The following is a 27,851-nucleotide window of genomic DNA, read 5'->3' on the forward strand; positions in this document are numbered from 1 at the left end:
CTTGTTGCCACCTACAATTCATTTTTTTGGAAATTAGACAATAAATCAAGGTTACATAGTTTTGAGTCTTATCTTATAGAGCAAATATATTAGTGAAAATGAAACTCAATTGAAAGTTATTAATTTTATACTATCTGGATTTTAGCAGCTGACTGTTCTCTTAACTGGCCCTTCCCAGAAAGCAATTAACCTTACAGCAACCTTGCGTCAGAATATTCTTTTTAGTGTCACAAAAATGTTCGAGCTAAAAACCTTTTTCCAATAAAGTAAAAATATAGCAATTTCAAACCTTTCATCCTAAAAGAACAAACAATGATTTTTAAAACTTTTTTTAAAAACAGTTTTTGATAAACAGATATAAATACCGAAAAGCTTTTTTTTTTTCAAGGAAACAAAACAATGAAAATGCAAACCTTTCCCGTAAAAATATTAATCAATAATGAAAAAAATATTATGTAAAAAAACCTCACGCAAGGGAAAGTAAATTAACCAACATAATAGTACCTAATTTTTTATTGTTTTCTAAGGACCCGTGAAACTACTATACGAAAATCTTCTTTTAAGGTTTTCAAATGGCTACCGATTGAATTTAAAAAGTAAGGGAAATATTTCTTGTCGATTAGCTTTTTATACTGGATACAGCTCAAACTGCGAGTTTAAGAAAATGGACACAAATAAAAAAAAGCGTGTTTAAGAAAATGAATACGGTATTTGTTTATATTTTTGAAACTTCTCTTATTAAAATTGTTCTTTTTCTAAAGAATAAAACTATTGACAAACAAATAAATTGGTAATGTGATATCGTTCATTTTCCTAAATCATCTGGTACATTTTTTTTAAAAGAAACTAGTATATCAAAAATTTTTTTTACAAGGTTGTTACTGATTCAATAAATTGATAATATGTACTAACATTCTTGTTGTAAGAATTTTTATTTTTAAAAATGATTATGGTTTCAGTGTTTAAATAAGTAAAGAAATGTAAGCCTGCAGTTCCTTGTTTACTAATTAAATTTGGGTTAACAACTAAACGGGAGCATATTTTGCTGTGTCCATTTTCTTAAACATTCATTTCCGTCTGCGTCTTTTTTTAAAAGCGTATTTTGAGCTGCGTTCATTTTCTTAAACATATATGTTTCGCAGCTCAACGTCAATTAAACTACTGGCTATAAAATGATGAATCCTAAGAAGAGGATAACTGATAATATAAAAACTTAATTTGCCAAATTTTTTCTTTGTTGAAATACGCAGTTTGAGCAGTGTCCACTTTCCTATACACGCATTTTGAGCTGTGTTCAATTTTCTTAAGCACGCGTTTTGAGTTAAATCTAATTTTCTTAAACGCGCATTTTGAACTGTATCCAAATTTCTTAACCACACATTTATAGCTGCGTTTAATTTCTTAAAAAAAAATCATTTTGAGTTGTGTCCATTTTCTTAAATATGCATATTGAGTTGTGCCCAATTTTTCTAAACACCCTTTTCGAACAGTATTGAATTTTCTTAAACACGCATTTATAGCTGCGTCTAACTTTTTTAAATATCATTTTGAGCTAATCTCGAATAAAAAGCTCAACGAAGCTTTTCTTGTTTGTTGGCGGCAATGCTGCAGATTACTTGACACGATTTCGTCACTCGCCAACTATAAGTTTCAGTTTTAAATTCGTTTTTTCTAACAAGCACTGCTACGGACTTGTTTTAGCAAAAAAAAAAAAAAGGAAGTTTTTTTGCTAAGTTTAAAATTACTGCTCTCTTTGATTGTTTGGTAGCTTTATATAGGCAAAAAGGGGCCATAAAAGCTAAAATACGAATCTTGAAAAATTAATGAATTAAATGAACATGGAAAAGTGTTGTTACTTTGTAATCAGGATTGCAGGTAATTTGTTATTTTTATCACATGCATAAATTGTAAAACTAAATGGATTCTGTAATTTATAGTTCGCAAAAAAAGAAAGAAAGAAAGAATCTGAATAACTTTTCATCTAATGATCGGTTCTTAACGTACCAGAATTCAATCATAATCTCATTACTCAAAAACGCATATTAAAAACTCGACTTCTAAAGAACTATTCGTCCAATTTTGTTCAAAATTTGTATTTTACAATATTAAAATTGTATTTTTTAAAATGATATAAGAATTTCTTTACCTCATAATTCCATAATTTATTAAAAATTATCTTTTTCATGGAATTAATTTCAGGTTACAGATGTTATAGTTGTGAGTTAAAATTTTTAAATTCGCTTAAAAAGTTTTCGAGGGCAAACTACGCCGAAAGTTAAATAAGCTTTAAAAGATACAAATTTCCAATCGCTATCCAAACTATTGGGACCATATTTCCAGATTGCGGCATAATATATATATGAACGGACATTCATATATATATATTCTATATATTCATATATATATTCTATTCATATATACATTCTATATATTCTTTGTTCACTATACGCAAGTGCGTACACAAAAGTTTCCTTTTATTTTTCAAAGAAAGTAGAATGTTTGACGTGGATGCAAATTTATTTGAAAATTCGCTGATTCATTCATTATGTATACCAGGGGTGGCCAACCAGCTACTCAAATATTGACCAACTCAAATATTTATTTATAAAATATTTGAGTTACCGTGCAATTATTTAATGTATCTTTATAACATTCAAAAATTGTCCCGAATTTATGAAGTACAATGTCAAAGTTAAAATTGAAAAAAAAAAAAAAAAGACTACAAATTAAACCGGTTGTGCCAGGCAGACGGTAAATTTTTTTTAATATTAAAAAAAGTAAAAAGTGGTAGCAAAAGAGATTCATTATAAACTTTTTAAAAAAACAGGACAATATTGTTTACCTTGACATAATAAAAATGTTTACATTTGAATCTAAAGTCAAAGTCACAAAAAACAATACCTTTTTAAAGCTAGATAGGTATGAAACAGAAAGAAATATCCACTTGGTTTACGGACACATTCTCTACTATTGGTTGGTTGTACAAATTAGTTCCCGCCGTTCGTCACGAGATGGCACTGCAATAAGGTTGTGTAAAAATTGACTGGAGTAAAACTTCTTTTTGTAAGTTTGCTCATCTAGTAACAACCTTAAAGTTTTGGTGATTCCGTAGTTGCATTACGTAATTGTTTTCGTGCAAAAATGTCAAGTTTTGCGCCAAATAAGCGTCATTTGCTGGAACTTTTGATTTACTTCTTAATTTAAAGAAATCTGCAGCGGAGGTGCCTCGGTTGCTTAGAGAAGCATATGGTAAGGCTGCTTTAACCCTTTCGCGTCGACTGTCAGAAATATGTGCCAGCATAAAACTGTATCAATCAGGGTAAAAAGATAAAATTGGTAACCAAAGTGGTTCTTTAGCAGCTTATTTGTGGGAGGGGTTATAATTTCTTGATTTATTAAATTCACCATTACTTTAGTTCAAAATAAAATTATTCAGTTATACTTTGAACTAACATTGATTATATACACCGAAGAGCCATTACATTATGACCACCCTGCTAATAACATGTAGGACTACCTTTAGCTCTCAAAACTGCTAGCACCCGCCGTGGCCTTGATTCCACAAGGTGCTGATAGGTAGTCTTAGGTATTTGGTACCAAGCGCTCACCAACTGGTCCTGCAATTCCCTCACATTGCGAGGGGGTAGCGTGGCAGCACGAATTTGGTTTTCCAAGTAGGACCACAAATGCTCTAATGGATTAAGGTCAGGTGAATTTGCGGGCCAAGACATGACTTGAAAGTCCCTGGAGTGTTCCTCGAACCAATCCATGACGATTCGACCCTTATGACATGGTGCATTATCCTGTTGGCAAACACCATCCCCCGCAGGAAAAACTGTCGCCATGAATGGGTGAACTATGTTCAAGTAGCTTACAGACGTCAGGGATTGTTCTATGAGGATTATGGGTCCTAATGTGCCCCATGAAAACATTGTTCCTGGGCGAAAAACCATGAAAACCTGGGCGAGCCCATTGTTATAGATGGAGGGTGGTCATAATGTAATGGCTCTTCGGTGTATATGATTAGACTAACAATAATTAAAGTAAAAGCAAAATAAGTCTGACAAATTAGCAACGGCCACACTTAAGTTACTGTTTTTTTTATTTATTTACATCCTGATTCTGATTTTGTACGAATGTTTTTATGAATCACCCGTCCCCAAGGGGTTAGGTGAGAGAAGTTGTCGTGAGTGAAAGGCCGAAATTGTACGAAGACACGGAATTGGGAAGAATTATTGGAAAAAGATTCACCCATAAAGCAAAAAGAACCTTTACATTACAAGTGACTCAGCAAGCAATTTTATATTGTTTGAAATCGTTGGGAATGATCCGAAGACAAGGAAGTTGGGCTCCATACCAAATGAAGCCAAGAGACATTGAACGACGATTTTACATGAAATATTGATTTTGTTATTCAGAAACGCTTCAAAAGGAAGTCCCCACCCGCCGTATTCGCCAGAACTTGCCCTTCAGTTTATCACCTATTCCGGTCGATGGCACATGATCTGCCCGAGTAGAAATTTATATCATTTGAAGAAACCAAGGAATGGGTCGATTTGGGGATATCATCGAAAGATAAAAAGGTATCTGAATGCTCCCAGAAAGATGGGGGGGGGGGGGGGAGAGTGTCTAGTAATGGAGAATACTTTAAATAAAAGGTAAAGTATCAATTTTTCACAATAAACTGCTAATTTTTGATAGAAAACGACGGGAACTTACACTCTATAACAAAAAAATCGACGCACCAAGAAGGAATTGTCCGATTGAAACGAAAATTGGTGGTTAGGAAGACAACGTACAGAATAGTAAATGATTAAAATTTCGGAACAATTGAATAATTTATTGCAGAGTTACAGTAACAAGTTCAATAAGGTGTTGACCCGCCTCTAGCCTGGATACAAGCTGCCACACGGCGTGGCATATACCGATAAAACTCCCAGATGGTCTCTTGCGGTATTTCCTGCCAAATTCGATCCAATTGTCGAACGAGGTCATCAACATTCCGTGCCAGATGCCAATCGCATTCCCATCATATCCCAGACATGCTCGATGGGAGAGAGATCTGGCAGGCCAAGGAAGAGTTTGACAAGCTTGCAGACAGTTCATAGCAACACGTGCCGTATGTGGTCTGGCATTGTCCTGCTGAAAAACCAGTCCAGGGCGCTGCAAAAGGAACGGTAGCAAAACAGGTCTTAGGATGTCGTCGACGTACCGCTGTGCAGTAAGTGTACCTCTAATGACGACCAAAAGGGTCGGGATGTCAAAGGAAATGGCACCCCAGACCATAATGCCTTGTTGAGGGCCGGAGTGGCGTGCAATAGTGAAGGCAGGATCGCCCCTCTGCGTCTCCAAACACGTCTTCGATGATCGTGAGGACACAGTTGGAAGCGGGATTGGTCGCTAAAGACTATACGTCCCCAGTCGGCATCATTCCAGCCATATCTGTTCAAAACATTCATGCATACGAAATTTCAAAGCAATCGGATGATTGCTTCTTGGTGCGTCGATTTTCTTGTTATAGAGTGTTTGTACTCCCAACTCTTTTTTTGTAAATGCACAATTTACACAATCTCAATACTTGTGTTTGGGCATTAATTGGATAATCAATGAAAACATAAGGAATTGCAGATAAATGTCTACAATAAAAATTGAACTCTGCAGTGCGCGTCCTATTGCATTACGCAATAATAATAACCTTTGGATGTCGTTGCCGGAGAAGACGATGGAAATATGTCCCCCCTCAATAATTGGAAATCTCCAAAAGTCTCGCTCAATATTTTAGACAAATAAAGAACATTTTCGTGAATTATTTTTGACTTAAATTCCTTAAAGTTAAGAAAACAAGAACTCCCAACTAAAGATACAAAAAATATCTATTCTTTTTGCCGGTATGTAGCTCATTGAGGAACTTTTCTTCTTATGTGTGAAATTTAGAACTACTGTCACTATATAATTTAATTTCGTCCCCTTCAGATATTCGACCCTGCTACGCCCAAGTAATAACCCATTATTTTTTCTTAATCCATTATTTATTTGAGGTCAATAACAGCGAGATTGTGAACGTGAAAAAAGAAAAAGAGAGTATCATATGTATTGTTATTTGGAAATACAGTTGAACCCCGGTTCAACGAGCCCTTATTTACCGTAATTGCGCGATTTAACGAATTTTATGAAGTAGATTTATAGGAAACAATGAATAACTACTCTGACACAGAAGCCGATGATAGTGAGTCTCCAGTGAAAACAGTTGCTTTTTCTGATGCTTTGCACAGTTTGGAAACGGTGAAAACTTATCCAATAAAGCAAGATGTAAATGAACGAGTATTTTCTTCTCTGCATGACTTCGGAAAAGAACTTTTTAAAATCAAGGAAATAAGTAAACCTTTCTCATGAAATCCGTTAAAGTCTCAAATTAATCAGCGCGTAATCATTTACTATATTTTAATTTCCTGAATAAAAAGTGTAATATATCTATTTATTTTGTGTACTTCCCTATCTATTTAGATCTCTAAGTATGAAAAATCGCATGATCTAATCTGAACACCTCGAAAGTTACAAAATAATCCCTTAAGCATTTTATTTGCGAAATTTAAAAAAAAAAAGAAGACAAAAATTGAAAGTGTCTTTTCTATTATTGAAAGGAAGTGTCTATTATGTGTATGTATATTAACTAATTTATATAACTAACAAACTACTTTTTCACCATATCAACTATAGGGAATGTATATACGCAATTATATAATTTAATTACTTAATTAATTATATTTTGCAATAATAAAGTAACTTCACTGTCTGTGGAACTATTTTGATAAATTGCCTTTTTACTAAAAATATATCATAAATAAAATAATCAATATACATAGTTTTTCTTCTTCTTTTTTTTTTTTTTTGCATTACAACAACGACTCAATTTTTAACAAATCATAACCTTTGCCAATTTAACGGCGCAGCCTAAAAATAGTTTCGTTTTCTTCTATTGAATACCATAGAAGAGATAACAATCGAAGTCAAAGTCTTGAATGCACTTGGCATGATAACACAGAAGTAAAGATCGTTTCATTTATATTTAGAACGGTTTTGGTTATTTTAAAATAATTTCTCAAGATGGCGGTCAATCTCATAGACTTCAATGTTAAAAGTAGAAGCTAACCCTTAACTCGGATTTACTGAGTAATGTTCACTTCACTTGTTCTGATTGTTCCTTACTAGCAATCTAGTTAGTATAGAAATCAGTGATCATTAGTTCAGAGAACCATTGCCACCAGGAAAAAGTAATACTAATATTCACACGGGCAGAAATAAGCACCCATAAATAGCATTTATTCTAATTAACAGCAACAGATGTAATACACAATTCAACTCAAACGAAAAAGTCTGCCAGCTTGTAATAGATTAATTAATTACTCAATAGATCCATTAAATAAACAATAACAAATGTCGTCATACTATATGAATTTTCACCAGAACAGCAGTTACTTTCGATTTACGACAACACATCCGTCGCACGAAAATCGGCCATTACAACTTTTTTGGTGAGAGAAGAAAATAAAAGTAGAACAATATTGAAAAAGTCGTTGATTCAGAAAATATCCAGACAAGCTATAGCCAATTAAAATTCACGAAGCAGAGAGTTTGAAAAAACTGACAGTTTAAGTTGAAAGAGAGGTCTCCTTAAAATAAACGAAGAAAAAGCTACAGTCTATGATGATTTTGTAAAAAATGAAGTCAAAATATTTTCAGTGACTTACTCTTTAAAAAGGCGGCAAGACAACGAAGGCGAGGATAAAGGGTTTTTTTTCCCTCACCGAACAGGAAATTTAATATTAGGCGGGAATGACCATTTAAAGCTTTCTTTCAGTATATTTACGCTTAAATGAAGAAAAACTCCCAGAAAAAGTAAAAAGTTTCGCATAGAATAAGCCAACTGTTAATTAGTCATAAATTAAGGGTAAATAAGAGTTGACAATAGTCAGAAGAAAAAGTTTAAATAATTGAGCAATTGTAACATTGCACTAAGTGTGTAGAGAATATAAAAACAACAAAACATTTGAATATAACTAAATGCATTTTATTTTCAAAGATAATAATAATTTTAAAAAAAATTAAATATATTGTATTGAATTGTAAGTGAGCAAAAATTCCTTTTAGCTGCTGCGATACATACATTCAACAGTATGACTACTCAAAAAGTGTACAACCGCATTTCTTACGAGATCACGTCTCCCTTTAACTTTAATAATTTCTTTTAAATTATATATTTCGGCCTTAATTTATTGTCTTCCTTATTTACTTAAAAATTAATAATTATATTACTATCAATGACTGACAATATTCAATATCCAAATATAATTCTATGCTATTCTATAAATTCTATTATTAATTTTATCCTATCTCTTTTATTTCCGGTACCATTCAACTAATAATTTACTATATCCACTATTCTTAATTCTTTTAATTTCACGCATGCAGCAATTGATATTATTAACTTAATTTTTCAGCAACGATATTTTATTTAAAAGTAACGAAGGGTCTGACATTACAGTTAAGCAAAATATTGGATACTATATATATACTCATTTTCTAAGGCAGTACAATTCTGTAAAATAATGAACTCAACATTAAGTATTGTGTTTGAATTCACGCTTATTTCATTTCCCTGATTTATGTATTGCTTACCCCAAAGATCTTATTAAATAAGGCAATTAACATGAAGTTTGCGGAAAGCTTTGTCACCTTTTGAGTTGTATAACATCGACATTCCATTTTGTCTGGATAATTTAGACCACTGTTACTCAACAGAGGATTAATATTTCTATAAGAATTATTATTAATTTTATTTATATTCATTCTAACAGACATATTAATCTTAGTTATAGGTATAGGCAAGAAATATTTTTCATCGTAGAGAGGGTAGGATCAGAAACAAACTGGTAAAAAAAACAATTTTCTATTTTCTTCACTCACTTTCATGGGTGGTTATACTAATAAGGCTTAACACCGTTGGCATAATGCCTAGCCTTATTAGTATAACCACCCATACACACACTTGTAGTAGTTGGAAAAAAAAAACAGGTGATGGATTTATGATAGCACTTAGCTCTTTGAAACTTCCGCCGAGATGACTTAAACTATCATTTTTATCGACTTCTAGAGTGGACACCACAATATTTTAGTCAATATAAGTGGGCTGGCCGAGCGGTCAGCGTTATTCCGAAGGGAATGGTTGCTGGTTCGAATCTCGCTCAGGGCATGGATGTTTCTTTGTGTGTGCTGTTCTCTGTAGTGTGAATATGGCCTACCCTATGAACGAGTATCTGGGACACTATGACGATGGTAATGTTGCTCGCCTCCATGATTTAGGTTCACAAGTGCCCACTGGGTAACGTTAAATGAGCAACAGCTCCGGCATCTTCCGACGCAATGAACAAGTAGTTGAGTGCCCGCCGTTGAAAAAAATCAATGCAAGCAGAGTGTCCAATATCATCAAAATTGGTGACACAGACGTGTTGAGTAGAGTTGTTCCAGAAAGCATATAACCTGACGGCTATCTTGTGTCGGAATGTTCTTTTCATTGTCGCGAAAATGTTTGTACTAAAAACCTTTTTTTATTAAAGCAAAAAAAATTGCAGTTTCAGCCTGTCATTCTCAAAGGATTAAAAAACTAATTTTTAAAGCTTTTTTAAAAAAGCATGTCACTTAGGTTCATAATGACGTTTTAGCTGACGTCACACTTAAGGCCTGGTTTCTTAGGACAGGACGCCGTCAGCTGGAAATCAGCGCTAACCTCTGATTGGTCCATTTGTGAGTTTGACAGTATACGTCATCGAACGCTCATCTTGAACTACAATTGCCGTATAACTTAACTGCAGTTGGATTACAACGTGACGTTAAGCACTGAAGCAAAGGCGGACAACATCCAACAGCACATTGAAATCAGCCAAGATTTTGACATTAAACATTGCTTCTTCATTTAACATAGCACTCTTCATTTAGCTCAGCTATAATGTGTTTTTTCTTGGACAAAGTCATTATTTGTTCTCTAAAACACTGGTCGACAATCACAAAATCAATACAAATTCAAAATAAATATTTGTTTACGTTATTTAACGCATGCGCAATGAGAGATATGTCTGCGTTGGACCAATTGCTCACGCTGAGCTAACAAAAAAGTATTTTTTTGGCGTCAGCTCTACGTCAACTTTCCGCTGACGCCCAGATAAGGCGCTAGTTCTAAGAAACCAGGCCTTGAGCTAACAAACCAGTGTTTTGTTGGCGTCAGCGGAATGTTGACGTCCCGCTGACGCCCAGATAAGGCGCTTGTCCTAAGAAACCAGACCTTAACGATAGGATCAAACTGCGTTGTCCATTAAAATTGCAAGACAAGGTGGATTTTAGCTGAGCATACAAGACTTATAATTACCTAGATTTAAGATTATTTTCAATTTGAGACTAGCTTCATTCAAGGATTTTTTCACTCTTGAAAGCCCTAAGTCAATCTCAATTTAAGGTTCTTTTTTATATAGAAGGTTGTTTTCCAAGGCTTTGTATTAGGGTAATGTACGTAGAATAGAGCTGATTGTCACAGATTTCGTTTTAAGGTAAGACGCTTTACACATAAACCGCATTACAAACATTTTAAGGTCTCCATTAAAAGGCTTTTGCTGAGTGAAAATAAACCTTATTTTGCTATCTGGGGAGAATTAAAACTTCTCATGTGTTGAATGAAATAATGTGGTGTCAGCGAACTCTAGATCAGCCAATCGGGAAAGTGATAGCCCAGTTACCTCGACAAAAGTGTAATACCAGCACCGACGTTTTATAGGGCTTCTTGAGACATGCAGCACACAATTGGTACATGAAAACGGTTTTTGGGAGCCATCTCACGATTTTTTAATATGAAGTTTTAAGAGACTTTCGATCATTGTTTATTTTGTACTGAGTCAAACAATTATTAGAGAAGGACGCTTTCCACTAAAGAGTGGAAAGTCTAGTGGAAAGTCAGCCAGGAAGCTGGGTTCGTGTAAAGAATTTTGCGGATGTCCTCTGGATGGAACCCCCGGCTCTCCATTATGGGAACAATATTGAGGAGGATGTGAGAGTATCCATGACCACCATATTTCATCTGAAATAAAATTTAAAAAAAAACTGTCATTATTCGTATCTTAACACCATCGAACACATAATTACAAAATGTACTTTTTACTGAAAATTTATACACAGATGGGAGATATTTCCATGTCGGTTCATGTCAATTAAATTAACCAAGGTGCCAAGGCGGTTTTGTACGTGTGAAAATTTAAACAAAACATTTATTGTTTCCCTATTTCATGTTTCCATACACCGAACTTCTCTGATATAACTTGTAATTATTTGCATATTCAGTTCAAAAATAAAAAAATATGTAAAAAAAAGTTGTGATCGCTTTATTACGATCACTAGTTTCACATTGGTCAAATGCTTTTTCCACTAAACGCCTAAACATTTCAAATCATGGGTTGCAAAAACTGTCTCAATGGATGTTTGTCGTCGGATTGATTTTCATGTTCTATGTACGTGTTTCACAAAATACTTTTCTTTCTTCATCATTCGTATTTATATTAAAATCACAGTCATGCCAGCAATTATACGTTAATAATAAAAAGAATATAAAAATACTTTAAATTGTTATCATGTAAATACATTAAAAATGGCCGCTAGTGAAGAAAAAAAATAGCAGGGGTCGCCATAGCAACGCATGCAATGACGACGACGCATGCGCACTGTTTACTATAACTCTTGAAGACAGTTGAAAAGTGTGATGACGTCCAAATAAGGTGCGCAAGCCATCAAACTCAAAACAACACCCATTTTGCCAATGGGTAATAAAGTAAAAAAGCACTCTATCACCATAGACTTGATTCTAAACGGCGTGACTTACCAATCTGTGTTTTGTGTGTATGTCATGAGCGACAACTATTTTGTCTCCGTAACCTTCCTGAATGAGGCATCTCAGTGACTCCATCCGCTGGGCATCACTGGGCATGGGGATGAGTTCGTCCAGTTGATAGAGAGACACTTCAATTCCAAAGAGATCGAATTCACAATAGCTTCCGAGAGATGCAAACTCCAAAAGACTCTCCTTCGTTAAAAGGGTACCTGTATGGAAACACACCTTTCTATTACTACCCAGAAAGTATATAACCTCATGGCAACCTTTCTTTTAACTCTCACCAAAATGTTTGTACTGAAAACCTTTTTTCAATAAAGCAAAAATGTTGCAGTTTCAAACCCTTCATCCTAAAAGTTAAAAATTATTTTTTGGAGGTTTTCTAAATTAATTTTTTCATTTAGGTCCATAATGATGTTTTATCTGACGTCACACTCAAAGGATCAAATGGCATTGTCCATTAAAATTTCGTGACAAGGTGGATTTTTGCTGAGCATGCAAGACTTTGCGAAAAGAACCATATAATTACCTAGATTTAAGATTATTTTCACGTTGAGGTTAGCTTTATTAAAGGATTCTTTTCACGCCTGAAAACCCCCAAGTCAACCTCGATTTAAGGTTTTTATATAGAAGGTTGTTTTCTAACTTTTCAGATTAGGGCGATGTGCGTAGAATAGAGCAGACTGCCACAGATCTCGTTTTAAGGTTAGAAGGTTTACACGTAAACCGCAAAAAAACCTATTTAGGTTTACATTAAAAGGTTTTGGCTGAGTAAAAATAAACCTTATTTCGCTATCTGGGATTATTACTTATGGTCACATATTAGTTTTACATAAAAATAAGACATTATTAATTATTAAGAATAAACAATGTTTAACAAAAGCCATCCATTAAAATACTCAAACATTAAAACAATTAAGCTTAAAGCAGAAAAAAAAATTATAGTCAAAATATTTAACATGTGTGCATTAGTTTGCCAAGGTTAGATGTCATAAGGTATTTTTATGTTTTAAACAAATATTCATATGTGTGTATATTTTGTTTGGTCTTAAAAAATACATGTTTCGTTTTCATCACATGAGGATTATTCAAATATATTTTAATCGGAATCTTATTTCCAATAAATAATCGTTTTAATTGTGTTAGTAAATGGTACGTTTCAATGTTTTTAATGGAAAGCATTACTTTTTATTTTTCCTGTTTCCATTCGATAATGTATGAATGGTATCCCTTTACTTCCCTAGAAATACATTTCTCAGAGCAAAGAAAAAGAAAAGATATTTATTGATTTTATTCATAAACAAATAAGAGTGACTCACGGTCTAGGTGTGACATGACTGTGTTAGAAACTCTTCCGCCAGCCTCTTGAAATACGCGGAAAATCTCTTCCGGACAACGAGAATCTCTTCCGGGATGTATGATGACGGGGGCTCCGGTTTCCTCTTGTACAATTGCCGTAGACACTAACGACTTTTTCTCGAAATCTGAAATATAGAATGCATGTACAGTTTGTCTACGGTAAGAACTCCCCTCCCCCCGCCGCGAAGTCTGAGGCCGCCTGTTGCTATGGAAACAAAAATAGCGCATTTCAAGGAGGGCTGCTTCTCTTCACTCTAGAGCAGTGTTTCCCAAAGTAAGGTACGCGTACCCCCAGGGGTAGGGGAACAGTTTAGCGGGGGTACGCGCTCTTATGCGAAGTAGCTTTGCAACAAACGAAAATTTCAAAAATTTTTATTTAAAAACAAAGTTAGTCGTGGAAATTTATGATTGCGTATTTTTCTATTGGTTATTTTTTGCAGAGTTAACAGTTAATAATTAGTAGTGTCAACAGCCAGTTGTAATTTTTAACTTTGGTACAATTTTTTTTATTGTAAAAATAAACATACTTTTAAAAAAAATACATTCATTTTTTTTATTACACAGCGTTACGAAAAATTTAGAAAGGGGACACAAAAGTCATAATTTTAGGAAACACTGCTTTAGGGCTAACACAAAAGACCGAAGAAAGCAAATTCCCTTTATCTAGCCGACCCGAGTCAAAAAACCCCTAAACAGTGACCCCACACCCCTACTTGAAATAGTTATACTTCGTTACCATACTCACCGCCCTGGGTCCAGACGAATGGCTAAGGGAGTTCTTACTTTAGACAAACTATATGTCCGACTCAATATATAATTTTCATTATCATTTCGTTTATATTCCAGTAAAAGGAGACTATATCTTCGGAAAAATTAATACCCGAGATAATGTTTCATAAAAAATTTTGTTATCTTATTATGAATGATGCAAGCTTCTTCCTTTTTGAGGGAAACGGGAGTGATTTGAGGGAGGGGGCGATTTTTTTTCCCGACAGGAATGTAAGGTATTGTTAACAATGTATTGTTTTACGCTGAATAGAATAAAAGCATTTTCGAGATGATCAGACTAAAAGCCGCCAGTATAATTAATGAGATTACCACTTCAATTATCTAAATATACATATCTGTTAAAAGTAATATTTTTAATGAATGTAATATTTTATGACATTGATAAGCATGAACATTAAAATGTTTTTTTTTCTAAGAGTGTATAAAAACGTGCGCAAACAGTTTTACACACTCTTCATAATCAATTGCTTCTGCTGTTTTATTTTCAATAGAAATTAGTGCTAAAGAACTATCTCTTTGTGTCTTTGTAGTCCCGCAGCGGACTGATCGTTAAGACACGGTTCCCAGAAGATCACCGAAGTCAAGCATCACTGGCTGCGATCAGTGTGCGGGTGGGAGACCACTTGGATCAGTCTGCGTAGGGATCGAGGGTGTGCGATATGGGTCCTCGTTAAACTGTTCTACCGTAAAGTGCCCGACTTCGCGTGCAGGTCGATGGGCCACCGAAGCGGGGGTGCCACCCCCTCTGCAGAGGATCAAAATTGTGATGGCATGTCTTCGGATCATTCTCAAGTATGTTTCCCAGACCGTCGCCCATAGCTCATTGTGCAGCTCTAGTGCGACGTAAAGGAACTACAACAACAACTTGTGTCTTTGTAGATCAGGTAGACAGGTTTTCTTTGTTTTCATTTTGTTAAAAAAAACGTTCAATACTGATTGTGGGATTGTTAAGAAAATACTTAAATTATCCATAAGTTTGGAAAAACATCTTTTAACCTGTTGCAGTTGAGTACTTTACGGTACAACAGTTCAACGAGGACCGATACGGCACACCCTCGGTCCCTGCACGGGCTGATCAAAGTTGTCACCCGCCCTCTCACTAACCGCTGCCAGAAATGCATGATCTCGGTGACCTACTGGGAACCGTGTCTTACGAACTGTCCACTATGGGACAAATAAAACATGCAGGGATGGACTCGCCCGCCGGGACATACTTCGGTGTGTTCTGTTAATTTGCACCGTTACTTTCTTTTGAAAAAGAGAAGTATATTATTATGTCCCGCAGTGGACTGGTCGTTAAGACACGTTTCCCAGAAGATCACTGAAGTTAAGCATTACTGGCGTCAGTCAGTGTGCGGGTGGGTAACCACTTGGATCAGTCTGCGTAGTGACCGTGGGTGTGCGGTATGGGTACTCGTTAAACTGTTCTATCGTAAAGTCCGTGAATTCGCATGCATGTCGTCGGGCTATCGAAGTGAGGGTGCCCTCTGCAGAGGATCAAACTTGTGGTGGCATGTTTTCGGAGCATCCTCAGGGATGTTTCCCAGATCACCGCCAATAGCCTTTTGTGCAGGTCTAGTGTGACGTAAATGAACTACAACAACAACAGCAAAGTTTTTTTAAATATAATTTTGTTGTTGTAGCTCATTTACGTCGCACTAAAGCTGCACAAAAGGCTGTGGACCATTCATCAAAGTAGTGATGTTCAGATTGAAGCGGGAGATCACGTCCGGGTCACCAATGTGGGAAAGGAAGTTATCGACAATGTCATCCATGAGAAGATACCCCGACATAGAATAGAAATAACATTCACTAGCATATATACTAGTGAATTGGAATTGTATTTTTGTAGTGGTAGATACGCTACAAGTAGCAACCCGGAAATCTTACGACGAATTTTAACCCCTAGATGGCGCTAGGGGTTAAAATTCGTCGTAAGACTTCCGGGTTGCTAAGACGGTCAACCATCCATGATTAATTGTTAAAAGAGGAATACCTGTGATGGGCCATGAACATCCAACCTCCCCGATGCAGCCGCATTTAATGTCTGTCCCGTCCATCCCCACCAGCAGATCTTGCCTCAATTTCTCGCACAAGGTCTCGACACTCATATGAAGAGTGGACTGAGACTGGGAACTAGACACATAGAAACCTATACAACCGAAAAAATTATCATCCGGGATGTTGACGGCATAAAAATGGCCTTAAAAACATACCTTAAGGGTATGTTTTTAAGGGTAATAAAAAAATATGTAATTAACAATTATTTTTACTTTCATTTAATTTAAATTAACTTATTAAAATTATATAATATGGAAAATATTTTTCGATCAAATTAATGCTTAAATTATTTATTAAAAATAGTAGGAAAATGTAAATTTTTTTTTTACGAAGTAGAACGAAAAAATTTTAAACTTTAACTTTTGTAAATTAAAATCAAACGTTTCTTTCTATTCCATCTTTCGAAAATAAAATAATAAATATGAAACAAAAAATATTTAAAAATACTTTTACTATATTAAATTAACTATAAATTTATGTAGATGGCGCTAACGAGTCCCAGATCTTTTTTCCATATTTGATTGGGTAAAAGATTAAAAAAGTTAGTTTTTTTTTTTTTTTTTTTTTTTTTTTTTTTTTTTTAACATGCATCTGGGTGTGTTGCCCAGTTAAGTATTAAATAAAATAAATAAAAACCTGCTGAAGATAAGTTTAATTTAAATAAGTCTCATTTTCGATTCACACGTTGAATGCTATGCTAATTTTACATGGCTTGCCCGTCTGGCCAAAAAACAACTACAAATTAATTTTGCAAATATTAGACATATTTTGCTAGTTTTTAAAAGGTTTAGCATGAAATATCAGAAAAAAGTGGTTTACGAATTGTTTAGAAATAGTGGTGAATAAAAATATACTAAATTGAATTTATTAAACAGAATCACAATTGACAGTTGAATCACAAACTACCACTTGAAAATATTTATTCGCTATACGGAGCAAGTTGGCATTCTGTATATATAAATAAAACTATTTTTGTGTGTTCTACATTGCATTAATTTCTTCAAACCATTTTAGTAACGATAATAATATTAAAAATTTACTCGAATTATGTGTTTCTAATAATCTTGCCATCGCCGGTCACCGGTGACCTCCATGGCATTCAACTTGTTAATAATATGAATAGATAGTTCATAATTAAAAATTTAAATAGCTAAAATTTAATCTAAAAACTATAAAGGTAACGATCACCTGATCCAGCTACAATCTTGACCCCAGTCGATTGAGACAGTTCTTCCAAATAATCTGCCTGACCATTTGCCCTCAATCCGATGGAACAATTGTCGACAATTGTGCCCCCTCCATTGCACTTGAAGTAGTCCATCTCCTCTTTGATGGCGTCACCAACGCTGTTGAATTCGATGTTAAAGTCGTAGCAATAACTGGAATGACATTCAACATATAGTGTTCAACTATAATACTCATTAAAAAAAGGGTTAAATAGTGGGTTACATCAAGTTTATATGCCATACTTTATCCACTATTAATCAACCTTGTTTATTGCCTGTAAGTTCTGTAAAAACTTTCAAAGTAATGCTGCCCATGTTGCGCCTTCATCTATCTATTGGTGATCGAAATGAGCTATATGTGGCGTAGAGCAAGACTCTCTACCTAAGGCAACACTTCGCGTGCTTTCAGCATTAGCGTGTGGAGAGTCATAGGTGAAGGAAGTATGGTAGTTTCTGTCTTGATTTTGAAATAGAATAAAAACTTTTAAGTTAAAAAACTACATGGAACTGAAAACTGCATTGAACATAGATCAAAAAGAAATTGTCTTGGAAATTTTTAAAAATGTTTCTGACAATTAAATATGAAAAAAAATGTTAAGAAAGGGAAAAATATCGTAGTATATTCCTATACAACTGAGAAGAGGAGGCGATGGAAAAGGGGATGGTCAAGCCATGGAACCGGTCTTCTACCCAGATGGCGCATTCGAGCGTTGCGATCACGAATAAACGAATTCAATGAATGACTAGTAACGCAACAAAATATGAATACGAATGAACTTAAAGCTGATTTGTAAATATTTGACACAAATCAGTTCAAAATCTAAACAAATACCAAATTTGAAGACTCTTCTCTCTATCTTTCCCTCAAAGAAATGTCCAATGGTATATTTAAAATAGAAAGGAAACCCATTCTATTTATTTTTAAGTAGAATAAGTCCATTGAGTAACGCTACGATGTCTGTAGTTATATAATTTCAAATAGAAACTCTTTTTGTTGTAACTGATGAAATACCTTGTTTTATAAAGATGTGATTGATATCTGATCAACTTTTTCCATTGAGATTTTCATTCATTTTTTTGCGTCTCCCATTCATAACTGAATATATTTAAATCAAAACTCATGAACACGATCAAGGTTAAGTATAGCTCGTTCGCCAAGAGTTGGCACTTGGCTCCACCTTCATCGCACGTGGCATCCGACGATACTATTTCGCTTTTTTTGTGAGAAGGTTGTGAGCAATCCTGAAAAAGGTTGCTATTTGGCGATCCTATGGCAAAAATATTTATTTCGTAAACTCTGCATTTTTTTAACATGAAATATTTCATGAATTTGATGATATTTCGCGCCATTTTTTTATGATATTTCTCTCTTTTGAGTAAATAGTTTGTCCTTTTTGAGACATTTTGCTGGGAAAACAGCAGTTTTTAAATTTAAAATATATTTAATTAGCTTGAGAAACTAAAGATATAATAGCAGATGAGAAAGCGAAGTAAGTGACTGAAAAATAAGCCACTGCGCTTTTCGCGTATTAAGGGTTGTTTCAATTTCAAGCGTGGAGATGTTTCTCTTCTTTACTCCCGCGCTGAAATGAACTATGTGTCCGAGGAGATGGAGCCAAGTGCTAACTCCTAGTGAAAGAACTATATAAGAATCAAATTGCTCAAAAATGGGATTGCTGGAGAAGGAGAGAGAGGTAGGGGCTATTGTTAATTGACGATATTTGATTGTGGTTAAGAGCGCCAAATGATGTCTGATTTAGAAAGGTGCGTTCTGCGCTTTGCCAAGTAATGATTATGCATAGTGTTTAAAAATGTAAATAAAAATGAATACGGAATTCCTCGTTTGATTATTAATTTTGGGTTGAACATTGAAAAGGCGCTTTTTTTCTTTTTGCTGGGTCCGATTTGAGCTTTGTCCAGATTAAATAGAATAAAACGAGCTGTGTCTTCATTGCTACTAATAACAAAATAAGATGTCCGAAGCTTTTTGGGGATTGAAGAAGACACTTGCAGAGGTTAAAAGTTCAACATGAAGGTTGGTGTTGACAAAATGAAGGGATTTTCTAATTTTTAGCATGGCCTAATTTTTAGCATGGTCATTCAAAGCAGTGGAATAGTATTGTAGTATTTAATAATAAAAAAATACTCACTTGTATACTTAAATACTCACGGATATTGTCGGATATAGCCTAAATTCTCCAGGCTGAACAAGGAAATGTTTGTAGCATGTTCTATACGATTAGGTACTGGTTGCTTGAACACAGATAATTTCAAATCATGGAGTAAATGTTCGTGGGTTAACGTTAAACCCAAGCTCTCGGGTTTGACTGGACCCAGCACTGAAAATATAAATGCATAGTTCAAAACATGAGCAATGAAAAGACGCATCCTATTCAATAGAAAGAAAAATAGACTGGTGTAAAAAATTAAGAGAATTTGCAGACTTGGTCGATTATTTCTAGAACTACTGGATCGATTTTAATGAAATTTGATCTGTACATACATTGATACAATAGAAACCAAATAATCATTCAACAATTGTTATACACACTCATGATCGTGCGTTACACTCTTTGGAGCCGGAAGGTATGAAACAGCGGTTGCAGAAAAAAATGGGTTAATATAGGGTATGATCTCCTCTTGCAGAAATGGCAGCTTGATTTCATGCTTGAAATAAGGCAGTTTATCATTTCCTGGGACAATTTCATACCTTCCGACTCCAACGAGTGTTTACGCACGATAATGCGTATGTATGACGTATGTTGAATGATTATTTGGTTTCTATTGTATCAATGTATGTAATTATCAAATTTCATCAAAATCGGTCCAGTAGTTCTAGAGATAATTGTCCAACTCTGCAAATTCTCTTAATTCCTTTCACCAGTGTATTTGTAAGAACCAGCTCTACTGCTCTACTACTTTGATGTAGAAAAAAATATTTACCTGTAACAGCTTTTCCCTGCATAATTTCAATTTCCTTTCAGCTTGAAGTGACCTGCAGTAGAAAATCTTTCAGTTATATTATTTTGATTGAAATTTCGAACATTCATTAAAATAACAGGATAAACTTACCTGATGTGGTATATACAGTGCGAAAAAAAAAACCTTTGATCTAATGGTTGTGTTTTCAAGTTGTAGAACTCAATTTCAATGGTTCTAAGCTTATAAATAAGAATGATTGAATGCAGACGATATTTTAAGTTACGAAATCTGGCAACGCAATTTCTTTAAATTATCAGAACGAAATTGATCATTGAACCTCAGAACGTGGACAATCTCGAAAAATAGGGTCCCAATTGTTAAAGAAATTGATTGGTCAAAAGTTGGGGCCCTTATAAAACGAATTAAAAACATCTTCGCACAACAATTATAAAACTAGTTTATCGAAAGATAACACTGGGGAACACATTTTTTGTACAAATACTTGATATCGCTTAATTCGGGTGTGGAGATTTCAAAATCTGAAATTAGCTTTGTTCTTAAATATAAAAATTTCTTAAATGACATTTTTAGTCTATTTTTTTTTTGTCAAAATGTGCAAGTTCAAAAACGTTATATATAACAAAATATAGGGTAAATGGGAGTTAAGCTGATAAGGGCGTTTCTCTATTATGACCTGTTCAGAATCATACGAAGAAATGGATCATAACAGGGAAGCACTCCTAACGGCGTATGACGACATTTCTAAACGAATTCCACTCCCGGCTCACATCGACCCCAGTGCTGACGTAAAATATCCTCAATGATAGACGGATCATGGATTAGAGTCCTCTTGCCGTCATACTAACCGTGGGAGTTTTTCATCACCATGTAACGCAAATGCGGGTTAGTTCCATCAAAAAGTCCTTCACTAAGACAAATTTCTCCCAATACTTGATACAGGAGTTTCCTCTGGATTGCGTTCAAAATTACAAGGCTAGGGAGTTAAACAGTCATAAACCCAAAAAATTGGGTTGGCTGTTCAACGACGGTTGTAAAATAAAATAAAACATAAGTCCCATGCAATTATAATTCTGATGATTTGCCCTAACTCTCTCAGAGGTTTGTCGCAACATTTACGTAACCTCTGTTTATATATAACGTTTTTACACTCGTACAAACGGCAAAAAACTGACTTGAAATGTCATTTAAAAGAAAAACTGTAACTAGGAGAAAGAAACTGATTGCGGATCAGCGATAGAAGAGTCACTAAGATCTGTCGAAAACTCTCATGTAAAAGAAAACAAAAAATAATCTTCATTCAATGTAAAAAAATTTTTTTTACAAAAATTTGTTTTTACTCAGAATTCAATTGCTCAGACAGAAGAGTAGTCAAAAATTTGGGTCCTTTAGAAAGCGAATCAAAACAGTTTTGCTCGTGAAAGTATAACTAGTTTATCTAAAGATAATTCAGTGTAATAATAAAAACATTTTTACAATTATTTGTTCCTTTTTTTTCCTTTTGACTTACTAACGAGTTGTGCGGATTTGAATGCTTGATTCATAAAATGTAGCTGCCCCCCGAAAATTAAGGTTCCAATTGCTCAGGCAGAAGAGTGTATACATATTTGCACTAAATGGGATTATACTTAATAGGATTATACTCCACACACCATAAATGGGATTTTTATTTTATTTTATAACCGTCGTTGAACAGCCAACCCAATTTCATGGGTTTACGACTACTTACGTTCAACTCTGTAGCCTTGTAATTTTGAACCAATCCAGAAGACAAGGAAACTCCTGGATCAGTACCCCCAGAGGTATTGATTTGTTGTGGGAACATGGAGGACTTTGAGACTCGACAGATTTAACGTGCATCAGTCACCATTTACTACACGGGGAGTCTTCGGCCGGCGAGGATCGAACCCACGACCTCTTGGATATGGGCCCAGCGCCCTACCGACCAGGCTATCTCGGCCCTTAATACAGTGGAGGTGCCGGGTACCATAAATGGGATTATACTAAATGGGATTATACTCCACACACTATAATGCCAGACGCAGTATGATGCTGGATAATACACTGCAGGAGCCTATCTGTAACGCCTGACGCGTACTCAACCATCATTGTACTCCAGATTGCAGCAAGATTCGTCAGAGGAAAACCACGAAAACTTCTCACGGTTAGCCTCACGGCAAGGGGACTCTTACACATGGTCCACCTACTACTGAGGATATTTTACGTCAACACTGTCATCGGTGCAAGACGGATGCGGAATTCGTACCGACTAGCCATTGCTGGGATTCGAACCCGGCTCCCCTCATTCGAAGGCTCTATCACCTGAGCCATCACGGCTCGGTGCTCCAAGATTGTTCTAACACTGGGCCCATGTCTAAGAGTTCGTGGGTTCGATCCCCGCCGGCTGATGACTCCCCGTATAGTAAATGGTGACTGATGCAGGGTTAAATCGGTCAAGTCTCAAAGTCCTCTATGTTCCCATAACAAATCAGATCTCTGGGGGTACTGATCCAGGAGTTTATTTGTCTTCTGGATTGGGTTCAAAATTACAAGGCTAGGGAGTTAACATTGCACAGCGCATTGCACATTAACATTGTTGAGGCATTACACAGCGTACGATCTGCGATTTCTCGATACGAAAATTCACCCACACCCATACTGACGAGTATGACACGGCCTCGTACGAACTCCGTCAGTTGTTGATATGACGCTCTCTGCTTTTGGCGAAGTACATCTACCACTGATTAAATGTTGACCGTAGGGCAGTTGATGATAAACCGATTTTAGATGATTTTTGCAACCCTTTATATACATGGAACAAGCGTCTGATAATGAGACAGTCGGAACTTTTTATGTCGATCTCGAATAAATTTAAAGTTTCTTCAAATTTAAAAAAAAAAAATATTTGAAAAAAAAAAGCATGACTTGAGATTTATTTTCAAAGCCTTATGATTAAACAGTAAGGTATAAATTTCAGTAAGACAATCACTGAAATATTGAAAACAGCAAAATAAAAAATTTATTCAGAAATAAAGGAAATTAAGAATTTTTTATAACATCATTTGAAGTCCCTGAAAATGATGGACGCTCAATTATTTTCAGCTTAAGAGGGCAAGTGTCCCATGCGATATTATTCTATCACCTATTTTAGACAAACTTCATATCAGCACTGACATTAAAAATATAAAGTTTTATGATCAGTTTTTATCTTGTTTCTTCGGATAAATATTTTCTAAGATTTATTTCAAGTTAAGCGAGTTTTCGAGCTCTGCTTACTTAAAATATGTAGAAATTTAAAAAAAAAAAATGCTTAAAAATACACACATTAATGGTATACTGTGATAATTGATTGATAAATTGATTGATTGAGGTATAAATTGATTTTTTTCCTATTAAAAGAAGGTGTTACGTTGTGATAAGAAATTCGAGATCTTGCAATGGGATACTTGCGAGTGACGTAGTGTGGGTATCGCGATACTGATTGGTTGTTGAAATATGGCATTTGTTTGCGTAAGCAACTGTTCTTTCCACTCTATTTCGAGTAAGCCAAACTCGAAAAGCATCAATTCACTTAAGGTACTCATTCTATATTCCTTCACAATGATTTCAATTCTTTCACTATATATTTCTTCCTTAACACAAAAACAGGCACTAAGCTATGCAGAACATAAACAAACTAATTATGCATCGAAATTACCAAGCACATAAAGCAAACATGAATCATGATTACAATAAAAGTCATAAACAAATAATAAATCCAAGTTAAGTAAAAGATGTAGATGAGAAAGAATCATATTTTGACGTGCGATACTACTCTATATTTAATTAACTTCATCTTAATTAACATTCTAACTTATGAGGTGAAACTTAGCTCAACTTTAACACGCCATGTTGTTTATAAACGATCAGCTGGCGCTGACGTTATAGGTCACATGTGTGGGTATTTGTGATCTTCTTCTTGCAAATGCAAGTACCCTATTCATTTCCTATAAAAACCGCCTTCAAACATTTAAATTTGTGATAAGAATTCTGCGCTGGGTGGTTACTATGATTACATGCAGTGATGAGATTCAGCTGGTACCGGTTATTTAAATAGAGATATTTAAAAATGTAAATAAATAAATAATAATAATAATCCAAGAAATTTTAATCTCAAATTTAAACTAGGAAAATTCTTTAAAAGAATATTAACATTTAACGAAAAGTTTTCCTTGCATTTCCATATTACTATTTTTTTTTCTTAAAAAAATGCAACCGGTACCGGTTCTAATATTTTCAAAAGATATTTGAAGCAGTTTTTAAAGCTAATCAAAGCGTTTGGGAATAAAATCTGGAATTAGACTAATAACTATCAAGGTTACAACAGTTGCCCTCAAAATCTAGGTTAAACGAACTTGTTTCTCACAAGGTCAAAAGGAGAGATGCATTCTTTGGAAAGAAAAAAAAAAAAGTATCGTTTGAAACCTTCTCTTGCGTCAGACGATAGAACAAAAATATTTACATTTTCTTACCTGTCTGTATGTCACTCTTTCTTTCACGTTTGACTAGCAATTCTTCTAAACCAAAGAAACTTTTTACTCACAGTGAACTTAGAACTTAAGTCCTAGATGAGCGTCATTTCTTTTTTTTTCTTTTTTTTTCTACTTTTCGTTTCTTTCCCTTTTTTTCCCGTCTCTATCTCTCTCGATTTGATAAAGAAATTTATTTATAAAGATTAGCAAGAAACGAAAAGAGAAACAGCTGCTACTGCCCAGAGCAGCGATTCTTTGATTTATTGTATTTATTCAGATATTTATTTTCAGACTTAGGATCGGCGAAATAATTTTAATAAGAGGAATAAACGTTTTCCATTGTTTCATTTTTAATAATTTTCAATCAAGCTGAAAACGAATAAAATAAGTCGAAATAGAGCTTTCTCTGAAATGATAGCTGAAAGAAAAGACTGTTATAAACGTTGAAAATGGTTTTTCAGAAAGATATTTGTTTTCGATTTATTTTTTAATTGAAAAGTTTGATAAGAAATATTAATGCAATTTTTTATAACTACAGTCCCTGGCCAAATTATTAGACGCAGTATAAGATTCTATGTAAAATCTTAATTATCAGATGATACTATACAGCTTTATTCTTTCTACGCAGCTAAAACCGGTTTGTACTTGCTTAAGTTCGAGTATCAATTGGTTAACATCGTAATGCAAATACGTAAAGTCCCGCAGTGGACTGATCATTAAGACACGGTTCCCAGCAAATCACCGAAGTCAAGCATCATTGGCTGCGGTCAGTGTGCGGGTGGGTGACCACTTGGATCAGTTTGCGTAGGGACCGAGGGTGTGCGGTATTGGTCCTCGTTAAACTGTGCTACCGTAAAGTGCTCGACTTCGCGTGCAGGTCGTCGGGCTACCGAAGCGGGGGTGCCATCCCCTCTGCAGAGGATCAAAATTGTGATGGCATGTCTTCGGATCATCCTCAGGGATGTTTCCCAGACCGTCGCCAATAGCCCATTGTGCAGCTCTAGTGCGACGTAAATGAACAACAACAACAAATACGTAAAAAATAAATGCAAATCGGAAGTATATAAAGTATGTTATTCGATGCTTTTATAAATGAATAAAAAAAAGATGAGGACAAAAATGTCTCAGAAATATTAAAATGATGACAAATACAGCGATACTATACAGCCGTATTGTTTTTACGAGTTGCACTAGTTTACGTTCGTGTATCAATTGGTTAAATTAGACGATATATAATACAAATTTGACGATAAGATAAATTCGATGATTATATAAATATAGACTATTTATTATATCGGGTATTATATTAGTATATTATAATAGATAGACCAAATTATTAGACGCACTGTAGTGTTTTAACAATTGCATGTTTTGCACGAGTTTATAGGCAATACTTTTATATTTAAACATACATGTAATGGGTTTTTGTTCGGGAGATTTTTAATATAACTTCCTATTTGTGTTTATTTTTAAGGTGTTGCATTGCAATGTTAACCAAATTATACTCGAATATACACAAGTGTAACTTTTTAGTACTTTCTATTTGTATTTATTTTTAACGTATTGCAATACGATGTTAACCAATTGACACACGAAAGTAAACAAGTGCAAACTGGTTTCAGTCGCATAAAAACAATAAAGCTGTATAGAGTATGACCTGATAATTAAGATTTTACATAGAATCTTATAGTGCGTGTAATAATTTGGCCAGGGACTGTAGCTGTTTTTTGAAGCAACTTTGAAATTGTGTCATTTTGTCGGAAAAGCATATTAAAATATTCCGAATTCCTAACATTTTTAGTGTGTAAGTTTGACTGCATATGCAGAGTGAATCTGCAGCTTTTATGAATCTTTCTGTGACATTTAACAGAGGTTATTATATAAATTCAGCTTAATTTAACATACCTGTAGCAAATAGAAGGTTCTTATAAATAAAAACTAGGCGTTCAAGTTAATACAATGATACTAAAAAAAAAAAAAAAAAATAGAACAAATTCTTACACAGTTGAATAACAGGAAGAAAAAAAAAAATTTTCTCTTTCTTTCTTTTCTGTGGTCTCTTAATTCAGCTTTTTAATTTTTATTCGAAACAAGTTTAGAGTTGCTTTAAAAAAGGAGGCTCAGCTTATTTCCCATATCTGTTCGTTTGCTTTTTAAAAATATACTTAGATCAAAAATAATTTGCAGCGCCCTCTGTCGTGCTGTAAGGTACACATAAATAAATTCATACTTTATTTTGAAGTACATGTAAGTGAAAATTGAAACGATAAAAAATTTATTATATCCAACGTATTGTTCACTAATGTAAAGATTATGATGAAACCTGAATATAAAATTTGTAAGTCATTCTTTATTCGTTATAAAATATTTTGCTTACGTCAAATATTTAATGGTTTTCAAACAAAAGATTAAATACATAACGAACAAGAAAATATCCTAATAGATTTCAAGTTTCCTTAGTTGTTGATTGGATGCCTTTAGCTCCGCACGTAGCTCGGACAGCCTGTTAGGATGGTAATTCTCAGTAAATACACTTTGGGAAAAAGAGTTTAAAATACTTACAATAGTTTTTTACTTTTTAACCCTAATTAATACCTTATAGATGACTTACAGACATCGTGCAGTTTACAACTATTTCCTCGCATTCAAGGATAATGACATTTTATCATTTATTTTTATTTATATATATATATATATATATATATATATATATATATATATATATATATATATATATATATATATACTTATATATATATATATATATATATATATATATATATATATATATATATATATATATATATATATATGTATATATATAATATATATATATATATATATATATATATATATATATATATATATATTATATATATATATATATATATGTATATATATATATATATATATAATATATATATATATATATATATATATATATATATATATATATATATATATATATAATATATATATATATATTATATATATATATATATATATTATCATTATTTTTTAGCTTTCTACTTTTAGGCT

General features: G+C 34.1%; 1 protein-coding gene across 2 annotated transcripts; it reads right to left on the minus strand.

Annotated features, from left to right (window-relative positions):
- Nucleotides 1-10,901: 10,901 nt before the first annotated feature.
- Nucleotides 10,902-26,960, minus strand: LOC122270828 (N-acetyltaurine hydrolase). 2 transcript variants are annotated; one of them, XM_087153615.1, is made up of 8 exons: nt 26,814-26,960; nt 20,305-20,356; nt 19,532-19,700; nt 17,324-17,514; nt 16,071-16,226; nt 13,246-13,410; nt 11,918-12,135; nt 10,902-11,122 (listed from the first exon to the last, which is right to left on the minus strand). In XM_087153615.1, exons 2-8 carry the CDS (start codon nt 20,324-20,326, stop codon nt 10,988-10,990), a joined length of 1,056 nt encoding a protein of 351 aa, XP_087009741.1. In that variant the 5' UTR covers nt 20,327-20,356; nt 26,814-26,960; the 3' UTR covers nt 10,902-10,987. The 2 variants fall into 2 exon arrangements, with proteins under 2 accessions (XP_087009741.1, XP_087009740.1); XM_087153614.1 differs by lacking the exon at nt 26,814-26,960 and adding an exon at nt 24,813-24,993.
- Between the last annotated feature and the right edge of the window lie 891 nt (nt 26,961-27,851).

The sequence above is a fragment of the Parasteatoda tepidariorum genome, chromosome 10 (assembly GCF_982258835.1).
Source record: "Parasteatoda tepidariorum strain Cologne lab strain chromosome 10, Ptep-v5.0, whole genome shotgun sequence".
Taxonomy (NCBI): Eukaryota; Metazoa; Arthropoda; class Arachnida; order Araneae; family Theridiidae; genus Parasteatoda; species Parasteatoda tepidariorum.